General features: G+C 40.8%; 1 protein-coding gene across 2 annotated transcripts in view; it reads right to left on the reverse strand.

Moving 5' to 3' along the window:
• The window catches only part of CDC23 (cell division cycle 23), a 54,328-nt gene that overhangs the window by 3,224 nt on the left and 38,559 nt on the right, over positions 1-12,545 (reverse strand). For both annotated transcript variants that reach the window (XM_037801745.1, XM_037801746.1), the window contains one exon: positions 23-176. In XM_037801745.1, coding sequence (XP_037657673.1) covers positions 23-176 — 154 coding nt within the window. The remainder of the gene's footprint in view (positions 1-22; positions 177-12,545) is intronic.

The raw sequence follows: 12,545 nt of genomic DNA on the forward strand, positions 1-12,545 counted from the left end.
CATCTCCTATCTAGAAGCCCACCTATAAGCCTGGATAGCAGCAGACGTATTCTTCATTTCCATGTATTCATGTCCCATCAGCGTCCAGGCCCCAAGATACCGAGGGTTCAATTTTAGGGCTCTCTGAAAATATAAGGCTGCTTTCTCATGCTGAGAACGCAAACTATAATAATTGCCTGAGTGAAAAAAAAAAAAAAATATGAATAACTAGAAAGGTAAAAATGGAAGTCCACTAAAATGGACAGCATTCCACCAAATAGGCATGAAATCATATCCCATTTCCGTTCTACAGTACTAGCAGAAAAGCCAAATTTTACACAAAGGGAAAAATACTTTTTTTAAAAAAAAGTATTATCAAGCACAGCAAGTTTTACATCATTTTACTTCATCTCAATATAGCAATTATATACACAATCTCTTAACAAAGAGTAGGAAATTTTTAGACCATGCTTTAAATTGATGATTTTCAAACTATATTCCTTGGAGCCTAGGTTTAAAAAGGTACAACTCTGAGCAAACTACTCTTCCAAGTATCAAAGCGGGTTCTATTATCATTGGTCTTGAAAGGATCAAATGAAAGATTTTAGGATTCTGTGAAAGACTTTATTTGAAGAAAGGGTATAAGTCATCTGTTTTACATCAACTGGTGAATGGATAAACAAAATGTAATATATATCCAAACAACAGAATACTACTCAACAGTAAAAGCTAAGAACTACCGGTACATGCTAAAACATGGATGAATTAAAAAACATTATGTTAAGTGAAAGAAGCCAAACAGACTAAATATTGCAAGATTCCATTTATATGAAATTTTTAGAAAAGGCAAAACTTAAGAGATAGAATGTGCATTAGTAGTTGCCTTGGGCTGCAGGATGGGAGAAGGGCTGACTACCAAGAGATACAAGGAAACTTTTGGGGGTGATGGAGTGTTCTAAACTGAATTATGGTAATGTCTGTACAGGTGTATAATTTATGAAAACACGTCAAACCATAAATTAAAATGGGCAACTTTATGATATATAAATTATACCTCATTAAATCTGCCTTAAAAAAAAGAATGAGTTAAAACCATACCAGGACATGGAGGAATTTTCATAAGGTATTGTTGAATGAGAAAAGTAAAGTGCAGTGAAATATATATATAAAATCCTGTCTTTGTAAAGCAAACAGCCCCTTATACCCCGCATATATGTATACATATGATTATATAAGGTATAAGAGAATAGTTAGCACAATTAACTTAAAGGCAAGGGGAGACAGCAAGCAAAAACAAAAACAAAAACAAAACCCTATGCTTTAAGAAATCATTTTTACATATAAATTGCAGATACATTAAGTAGATGAAAAGATGATTTAGATCAAATAACATTTAAATGTGGTTAAAGGGGGAAATTTTAAGTTGTATATTATGGTAATTGAATAAAAATTTAAAAGTAAAAATCCTTGGAACTGCACAGCACAAATAGTGAACCCTAAGTTAAACCGTGGACTGTAGTTAATAGTACAATTATAACAATGTGCTTTCATCAATTGTAACAAATGTTCCATACCAATGCAAGTTATTAGTAATAGAGTGGTCTTATGGGAATCCTGTATTTTATGCATGATTGTTCTGTAACTTTATGTTACAAAACATAAATAAGTACTTAAAAAAAAAAGATATAGATAAATAAATTCTAACTTTGTAGAGATCATGACATACTGTCCAGTGAAAAAAGCAAATTCAGGGCAATTATATAAACAACCAAGTAACAAAACCTGCATTTAAAAAAAAAATCTGGAGAACCTAAGATGGCGGCTAGGTGAGACAGCCAAAAAACACCTCCGTGAAAAATACTAGACAAAAACCAGAAAGTGACCCAGAGCACCACTTCCAGCATAGCACCAGTCAGACAAGGTCTGCTAAATCCACAGGGAACGTGCATTTGGTGAAACCAGGAGCCTGCATCCTGAAATGAGTGAGTGAGCCAGCTGAAAGTCCAGCGGCTGCGGTGTGGGGAAACGGTGGACTGGTGTTTGGAGACGAACTAGTTCTCACGGCAGGAGCGGGCTGGGCTAACGCCTCAGTGTCTGGTGTGGAGGATAACCCTTCCCACACTCACTGCTGATTGTCTCGAGACCAGGGAAGCAGAGGGAAGCCAAAAGGAGAAAAAAACCACATTCCTTGCAGCCATCTCCCAGCGGACGGGGGACGCTCCTGCATAGGGCCGGACCCACAGCCCAGAGCCATGCCAAGAAACCCAGTGTGACTGGGAGTCTTTCCTGCAGCACTGCACACACGCCACAATACCGGCCATGGACAGTGGCCTTTAGTGCACGCAAGGCTGACTGTCCCAGAGCTGGGAGGGCGGAGCTGTGCAAAAAGGGGGAAGTTAACGCGTCCCATTCAACCATCTTTGAAGCAGGCTGGGAGCGCCCCTGCATGGCCCGGCAAACCAGGGCTTCCCTGACGGGCCGGCGTGCACTTGTGACATGGCACAGCCTTCCCTCAGCAGAGGTCCTGGAAGAGCACAGCTGGGAAGGGGGAGCTGCTCAGAAATCCCAGGGACCCTACGCGAATACCAAGGACTTGTGGGTCAGCGGCAGAGACAATCTGTGGAAAGACTGAAATGAAGGCTTAGGCTCCTGCAACAGCCTTAAATCTCCGGGAACACCTGGGAGGTTTGATTATTAAAGCTGCCCCGCCTCCCTAACCACCCAGACACACACCCCACATTCAGAGCGGACAGCACCAACAACACACCCAAATTTGGTGCACCAATTGGACCCCACAAGAAACAGACCCCACACACACCACAAAGACAAAGTTGGGGAGAACTGACTTGAGGGGAATAGGTGACTCACGGACACCATCTGCTGGTTAGTTAGAGAAAGCATACGCCACGAAGCTGCAGTTCTGACAAATGAGGGATCAAGTAAAGCAAATGCCAAGACGTCAAAAACAACAGAAAATCTTAAAGCATATGATAAAACCAGACGATATGGAGAACCCAAACCAAAACACCCAAATCAAAAGATCAGAAGACACACAGTATTTGGCGCAATTAATCAAAGAACTACAGACAGGCAACAAGAGCATGGCACATGATATAAAGGACATGAAGAAGAACATGGCACAGGATATAAAGGACATAAAGAAGACCCTAGAAGAGCATAAAGAAGAAATTGCAAGAGTAAATAAAAAAATAGAAGATCTTATGGAAATAAAAGAAACTGTTGGCCAAATTAAAAAGACTCTGGATACCCATAATACAAGATTAGAAGAAGCTGAACAACAACTCAGCCTCCTCGAGGACCACAGAACAGAAAATGAAAGAACAAAAGAAAGAATGGGGGAAAAATCGAAAAAATCAAAATGGATCTCCGGGATACGATAGATAAAAATGAAACGTCCAAATTTAAGACTCATTGGTGTCCCAGAAGGGAAAGAGAAGGGTAAATGTCTAGAAAGAGGATTCAAAGAAATTGTTGGGGAAAACTTCCCAAACCTTCTACACAATATAAATACACAAAGCATAAATGCCCAGTGAACTCCAAATAGAATAAATCCAAATAAACCCACCCCCAGACATATTCTGATCAGACTGTCAAATACTGAAGAGAAGGAGCAAGTTCTGAAAGCAGCAAGAGAAAAGCAATTCACCACATACAAAGGAAACAACATAAGACTAAGTAGTGACTACTCAGTGGCCACCATGGGGCGAGAAGGCAGTGGCATGACATATTTAAAATTCTCAGAGAGAAAAATTTCCAACCAAGAATACTTTATCCAGCAAAACTCTCCTTCAAATTTGAGGGAGAGCTTAAACTTTTCACAGACAAACAAATGCTGAGAGAATTTGCTAATAAAAGACCTGCCCTGCTTCAGATACTAAAGAGAGTCCTACCAACACAGAAACAAAGAGGAGAGAGAGATAAAGAGAATTTTAACATATATAGAACATTACATCCCAGGTCACCGGGGGACACATTCTTCTCTAGTGATCATGGATCTTTCTCCAGAATGGACCATATGCTGGGACATAAAAACAAGCCTCAATAAATTAAAAAAAAAAAAAAATGAATTTGTTCAAAGCACATTCTCTGACCACAATGGAATATAAATAGAAGTCAATAACCATCAGAGACTTGGAGAAATCACAAACACCTGGAGGGTAAAAATGAGGGGGAGATGAAAACATTTCCGGATAATCAAAAGCTGAGGGACTTCACCACCAATAGATCAGTCCTATAAGAAATGCTAAAGGGAGCTGAGCAGGCTGAAAGGAAGGGACACTAAACAATTGACTGAAACTACATGAAGAAATAAAGATTACCAGTAAAGATCACATGGTAAATATAAATGCCAATACTACTGTATTTTTTATTTGTAACTCCACTATTTACTTCCTACAGGATCTAAAATACATAAACTATAATGATAAATCAGTGGTTTTGGACTCAATGTAAAATATGTAATTTTTGACAAGAACTACATAAAGGTGGGGGAATGAGGGAGTATAGGAACATAGTTTATGTGTCATATTGAAGTTAAGTTGGTATCAAAGAAAAACAAGATTGTTATAGATTTAAGATGTTAAATTTAAGCCCCACAGTGAATACAAAGAAAGTATCAGAGAATATGACCATAGAGATGAAAAGTAGAGTAGGGGTTCCGAGAAGTGGGGGAAGGGGCAATGGGGAGTTAAGAAATGAGTGTCGGGTTTCTGTTTGGGGTGAAGGGAAACTTCTAGAAAGGGATGGTGGGAATGTGATAGCACTGCAACATTCTAAATAGGATTAATCCCACTAATGGAATGCTAGGGAGGGGGTGGAATGGGAAGATTTAGGCTGTATATATGTTTCCACAATCAAAAAAAAAAAAAATTACCGTCTAAATAGATGACAATTAAATGCCAAGGATGATCCTGGATGGGATCTGAGGATGGAGGAGAGGAGGCTCAAAGGGACACAGATGGGACATAAGGAAAAAAAAAAAGGAAATATAGAATGTAAGCTTTGTATCAATGTTGAATTTCTTGAACTTCTCAGCTGCGCTTAATGGGATTGCATAAAAGAATGTTCTTGTCCATGGGAAAGGTATATGTGAATTATATTGTTTGTTCAAAGATGTGTGCAGCTTGTTCTATGTTCAGAGGACAGAGCAACAGATGATGGATGATAGGCAGGGAGGGAGGGAAAGAAAGAAATGGTGGTGTGACAGGATGTTAAAGGTGGGGTATCGGGGGAGAGGGTCGGGGTATGCTGGAGTTCTATGTATGGGGTTTGTACTGTTTTTGCAACTATTCCTGTAAGTTTGAATTTATTTCAAAATAAAATTTCTTAAAAAAAAATCTGTCTAGATCCAGCTTTTAGCTTGATTCAGGAGAAATCATCTCTATCTCTTGTCTGCATCTGGTGCCTGATCATTTAAGCTCAAATTCAATTTCTTGTTCATCTGGAAAAAAGCAAGATGTAGGGCTCTATGTCCTACACAAGAATATCTTGGCTTCTGCTGCTGACTCAGAGATGGAAGAGTAAGCAGACTCTAGGCAGAGTGCCCAAAGGTTAACTTTTGTAATAGAGATAAGAGTAGGAGAAGAAGTGGGGCAGAGATATCAGTTAAGGATGACAAAGGAGATGTTAACAAAGTCAGAATAGGCATGTTCTGGGCAAAGATTAAACAGATGACTAGATGAGTTTGTTTTTGTTTTTTTTTTAATTTTGGATCAATTGCATTAGCTAAAATGTACTGAATGACTACAATGTGCAAGGCAACTTTTATTGTTAAGTACTTTATTACTTTTAATTTATTTAATCCACCCAATGACTGCATGAGGGAAGGTCTACTATATTCTCATTTTATGGATGAGGAAGCTATAGCACAGAGAGGTTAGGTGACTTGTCCAAGGTCACAGAGCTAGTTAGTAGCAGAACCAGGATTCAAACTTCGACAGTCTGTCTCCAAAGTCCAAGCTCTTAACTACCATGCTGTACTGTAGTATCAGCTGTATGATACAAACATATATACTTATTATATATATAATTTATTATATATACAAAATGCTGCCTCTCAGAGATTGGGACCCATGAAAGAGTACAGAAGGAAGCAATTAACATCAAGGAAAAAAAGCAGGAGCAAGGGCTAAACGAGTAGGATAATCTTGAGATCACTCTACTCAAGTTGTTTCATTCTGTCTCAGGTACTCGGTTTCTCTTCCTTGTCTCTATCCTTTCTCCTTTTGACTTCCTCTGAACTGGCTACAATGTGAAAGATGAAGTATATATTTTGTCATATCTAACTTTCCCTTTTCTTTATTTTTAACAGGCAGGTTGAATTCACCATACATTTATTGACTATACACCAGAAACTATGCTGGGTACTAGGGAAACAATGAGGAAAAAAACAGTTCATTAAGGAGTTCTACTTTAAATATTAATAAAAAAAAAAAAAAGAAATTCCTATATTAAGCTGCAAATTACTCTTCATATGTGCCTCCTCTGATTTTAATTGGCTATAAGTCTATAGGTTAAGTATGTGGGGGCCATAAGTTCCTGCAACCTCATTATGGGGTTTGTACTTGAAAGATCTGAGAGCAGAGACATGAACGGAAATTTGCACACTGTTGTTTATGGAGGCAGTATTCATGATATGCAATGGGTGGAGGTGACCTAAGGGTAAACCGACTGAGGAACAGAATGGTGAACTGTGGTGTATGCATAAAATGGAAAATTGAGCAACTACGAGAAGGAGTGAAGCTGTGAGACATGCAAGGAGGTGAATGGATCCTGTAGACAGCATTTTCAGTGAAGTACACCAGAAACAAAGGCAAACACTATAATGCTTCACCAATACAGACTAACCACAATGTGTAAACTCAGAATTGAATCTTAGAGCACAGCCTAACAGGGGAATGATTATTGTAATGGTCCCTAGATTGTAAGCTCTTACAGCAGTCAAATCTATTCCTGAATTGTAATGGCTATCTCTAAACTCTGTGATGCCAATCCCTTTGTGTATAACCTGACTGGTCTCTGGAACATTGGGTATCTGCGTGACACCTGAAACTCAGAGCTAGAGCTCGGCAGATATGAATGTCAGTATTAACGCATACAGCAACTGTTTTAAAAAAAAAAAAAAAAAAAAAAAAAGCCAAAAAAGAGCCCAGACTTCAATTAGAGATATGAATGAAGCAGATCTGATTAAGACTAGGGCAAATCGGGCCAAAGAGTAAAGGTTGAAACTGACTGTGTGTTAAAACTTCAACTTCCATGTGAGACCAAGGGAAGAGATGTTTATTTGATGTAGGGATCTATATTTTCTAAACAGTATAACTTCTGCAGTCAGTTTGTTCCAACACCACAATTACATGGAACTTTGAATAGGAAGTAAGATATGGTAGGTTTGTATAGGTTAGAGTGAAATAGTGACACATCACAAAGTAATCTGAGTGGAGAAAAAATATATATATGCAGGGACCTCCTGAGAAGCTGGGGGAAAATGCAGAAGTTTTGGACTTCCTCACCTGGATTGTTACTGATGTTCTCACAAACATTAAGGACTGACTACTTGGTATGCCAAACCATCTGTCTTGGGGCGTGCCCTTATGAAGCTTGTTACTGCAAAGGAGAGGCTAAACCTCCTTATAATTGTGCCTAAGAGTCTTCCCCTGAGAGTCTCTTTGTTGCTCAGATGTGGCCCTCTCTCTCTAGCTAAGCCAACTTGGCAGATGAACTCACTGCCCTTCCCCACTATGTGGGACCTGATTCCCAGGGGTGTAAATCTCCCTGGCAACACAGGATATGACTCCCGGGGATGAATCTGGACCTAGCATCGTGGGATTGAGAACATCTGCTTGACCAAAAGGGGGATGCGAAATGAAATGAAATAAAGCTTCAGTGGCTGAGAGATTTCAAATGGAGTTGAGAGGTCACTCTGACGGACATTCTTACGCACTATATAGGTAACAATTTTTAGGTTTTAATATATTGGAATAGTTAGAAGTAAATATGTGAAACTACCAAACTCCAACCCAGTAGCCTTGGGTCTTGAAGATGATTATATAACAATGTAGAGTACAAGGGGTGGCAGTGTGATTGTAAAAACCTTGTGGACTGCACTCCCTTTATCCAGTGTGTGGATGGATGAGCAGAAAAATGGGGACAAAAACTAAATGAAAAATAGGTTGGGAAGGGGGAGGATGATTTGGGTGTTCTTTTTTACCTTTCTTTTTATTATTCTGATTCTTTCTGGTATAAGGAAAATGTTCAAAAATAGATTGGGGTGATGAATGCACAACTATATGATGCTGCTGTGAACAGTTGACTGTACACCATAGATGACTGTATGGTATGTGAATATATCTCAATAAAACTGAATTTAAAAAATGAGAATAAAAAATAACAAAAGCAAAAATAAAAAAAATTGATTGGGGGGATGAATGCGTAACTATATGATGGTACTATGAACAGTTGATTGTACACCCTAGATGATTGTATGGTACGTGAATATATCTCAATAAAACTGGATTTAATTAAAACAAAGATGAACTGTTCATTATCTCTCCTACCTTTATTTCCCTTCTTCCAAAGGGTATTGTTATCAGTTCGATTACCGAACCACCAACTCCTACTGGTTCTACTTCCTAAGTATCTTCTAAATCCAACTGCTTCTCTCCATTTTTCCTGCCTAAACCTCAGCTTAGGCTCTCATCATCCTTAGAACTGATTATTGCAACAGCCTCCTAGCTGGTCTCGCTGCCTCTAGTCTTACCCTTTTCCTAATCCTCCCACAACACTGTGTCACGCTGTCATTTTAAAATGAAAATCTGAACACTTTCCTCACTTCTTGATTTAAAACCCTTCAGTGGACTCTTACTGCCTTAATAATAAAATCCAAATTAGCAAGGCATAAAAGGCTCTTTCAGATCTGGCCGCTTTCTGTATATGCTGAACCATCAGCAGCCTGATCCCTGTGCCAAACTGTGAGTCAGGAAGAGCGACACCTGTTAGATCCTCCAAAGGAGGGGGTCTCATGGCAGAGAATGTAGCAAGAGCATAACAAGGCCTGTCACGAGGAATAGGATTCCTCAAGTCCCAACATATTCCATGCTTTGCAGGTCAGGGTTACCAGCAAAAGCAGTACTCACACAGGCTCTGATGAAAAAACATTTACTCACATAGTAAAGAGACAGGGCAAGGCCAGCTTCACTAGTGGATGTCGGTCCCCCAGGCTAGCAGGTCCTGATCTGTGCAAAGCAGGAAGATGTTCTACAAACACAGCTTGTGCAGTAGTAGAGGGACCACTCCCTCCCTGCTGGAAACAGATGCACCAGTGGGGGTGAGCCAGGTGACATAAAATGGACATACTTTGGCTAGACTCTCTCCAGTGAATTTTACATATGCTTGGGACAAAGGGGGAAGGAATGTGCCAGCAGTCCACTATCTGCTATGGGATATGTTTTTTATTTCTAGGCACTCCAGAAAAGGGAATCAGCCCACATTTATCATCCTATCCTAGGACTCAGACTAACACAGTCCTGAGCACAGGGTTTATTTGTGGGTCCCAAGGAAAGACAGCAGGCTGTATTTTGACCGTCCCCTATCACAGTCCATTCCTACCTCCCACATCATGCTTCAGACACACTGAACTAACTGTAGTTCAAGCACACAGTCTATTTCACACTTCAATGCCTCTGCACTGTGATGCCCTTCCTCTGGATCAACCTTTCCCTCTCTTCTTGAATTATTTTACTCCTGCTCATCCCTCAAGTATAGTGTTCTCTGAAAAGCCTTCTCTACTCTCTGACTGGACTGAATACCCTTCCTATGTACTCCTGTAGCATCCTATGTTTACCTCAATTGAAATACTCAACCCATTGAATTAGCTATCTTCTTGTCGGTCTTCCTCAATAGGCAATCAGGGTTGGTACAGCAATACAAAGCACAGTGCTTGGCACAGAAATATTCAACAGATGTTTTCTAAACAAATTGGAATTCCATCCTCACCTTAATGGACTTTATGATTTATTCATAATGCCCTACTACTGAAAAGATCATTTATCTCTTCCCTTAACTCTGTTCCCATAGGACTTATTACATTTTTTTAATGTTAACTTCCCATATTAAATGATGACTTCTTCAAGGGCTGGAAAAATGTACTGAATGAAACATGAACTGAAATTCCATCAATTTACTAGCAACATACTAACCTAGAAAGGTACAAATATATGATCCCAAAGTAGTGTCACCACAAACATCCAAGAACAGGGATCTCCACTTCACCTCCAGGAAACCTAGGCTTTTGATCATAACTAAACAAGCTTATATTTATCCAGGGATGACAATTCATCTGTCTATGTCAATCCATTATTTGGCCACACAGTGCAGCCAAGAAGATAGGGCACTGGTTCTCAACTAGGGCAGTGCTGGTTTTGCACTCTAGAGGACATTTGGCAACATTTTGGAAGGGGGTTACTGGAATCTAATAGGCAGAGGCCAGGGATACTGCTAAATATCCTACAATGCACAGGACAGCCTCCAACTCAAAAAAGTATCCAGCCCAAAATTTCAGTTATGCCAAGGTTGGTGTATTAGTTAGGGTTCTCTTGGGAAACAGAATCAATGAGAGATGTCTCTGATTATCAAATTGTAAAAGTGACTCACGCAACTGTGGGTATGCACGAGTCCAAATTCTGCAGAGCCGTCAACAAACTGTCAACTCCAAGGAAGATGTCCGATGAACACTTCGGGAAACGAACCAACAACTTCAACGAACTCCTCAGGAAACGAACCGGCAACTTCGATGAACTCCTCAGGAAATGAACTGGGATTTTCGACGAATGGGCTCAATGAACTCCTCAGGAAACAAACCGGCAACTTCGACGAGCTCCCCAGGAAATGCTTCACTGGGCAGCCGAAGAAGAAGTGAGGGTTCTCTAACCGTCCGGCTTATAAGCCTTCAACTGATCACCCGGACCAAATCCAGCCAATTGCATTCTCTCATTGTGGAAGACACGCCCCTTGATGAGTCATCAGTCAGCTGCAGTCAATTGACTGATGATCCAACAAAGCAGCCCACTGGTTTACTAACCAGCCTCAAATATCCTCACAGCAATCATCAGGCCAGTGCCCGCTTGACCAGACAGCTGGGTCATCTAGCCAAGTTGACACATGAACCCAACCACCACAGTCCACCCCTTGTCAACTTGGCAGTTATGCACATTACCTAAAACCATACCTTCAAAATGAACGTTACAGCTTATGCCATATGATAAGGGGATAAGACAGAGAAGAAAGCAAAGATATTTGCTTTACAGACAAATACAAACATAATCATAACAAAACAAGGAGGAAATATTCATGTCATCATAGTCCTCGTTTCTGTAACTGGTCACGTGGCCGTAGTTCATATTTATCATGACCTTCTTCCACTACCCATTCCATGTTCCCTTTACCCTCAGCAAGCACTTCAGCTGGCCATGGTTCTTTGCCTGGTGGGGTGACCCAAACCTTCATTCCTGAAGTTTTTTGGCCATTGGTAGTCCTGCCTGGTTTGGGTTGTTGCAGTTTTCCATTGACTTGAATCATGGGGCATGGTAGTACTAAGAGACGCCCTAGGGGATCCCCTGTATTCCAGGAAAATTCTTCTTTACTTCCACTGTGTAGTTACAGTGCTATTTTCCCTTGATAGTCAGGATCAATCACCCCAGCCAGTACAGTAATCCCCTTACTTGCCTGTTGATTCAGAGGCATAAGAAGCCCAAAGTGGCCAGGTGGCAGTCTTAACTTCCAGTTCAATGGGATTATTGTTGTGTTTCCTGGTGAAAGTATTCCTCCTTTTGGAACCAAGACCTGCAGACCAGCAGAGCTTAAACTTGCAGGGACAGGAAGCAAAAATTTCCCTAGTGGATCACTAGGAGTGATAGTGAGTGGTGCCACTCCTGTTTCTACCAATTGATTCCTGGACCCATGAATCCTGGCTATGGGAGAAACAGCACCATAGAGTGGATGCTGATTCAGAGCATACACAGCCTCCTGGAGAACACTGCCCCAACCCTGCAAGGTATTGCCACCTAGTTGGCACCGTAATTGAGTCTTCAATAGGCCATTCCACCGTTCTATCAACCCAGTTGCCTCTGGATGATGGGGAACATGGTAAGACCACAGAATTCCATGAGCATGTGCCCATTCCCTCACTTCATTTGCTGTGAAGTGGGTTCCTTGGTCCAAAGCAATGCTGTGTGGAATACCATGACGGTGGATGAGGAACTCTGTAAGTCCACAGATCGTAGTTTTGGCAGAAGCATGTCGTGCAGGGAAGGCAAACCCATATCCGGAGTATGTGTCTATTCCAGTAAGAACAAATCACTGCCCTTTCCATGATGGAAGTGGTCCGATGTAATCAACCTGCCACCAGGTAGCAGGCTGATCACCCCGAGGAATGGTGCCATATCGGGGACTGAGTGTGGGTCTCTGCTGCTGGCAGATTGGACACTCAGCAGCGGCCGTGGCCAGGTCAGCCTTGGTGAGTGGAAGTCCATGTTGCTGAGCCCATGCATAAC

The sequence above is a fragment of the Choloepus didactylus genome, chromosome 13 (genome assembly GCF_015220235.1).
Source record: "Choloepus didactylus isolate mChoDid1 chromosome 13, mChoDid1.pri, whole genome shotgun sequence".
NCBI lineage: Eukaryota > Metazoa > Chordata > Mammalia > Pilosa > Megalonychidae > Choloepus > Choloepus didactylus.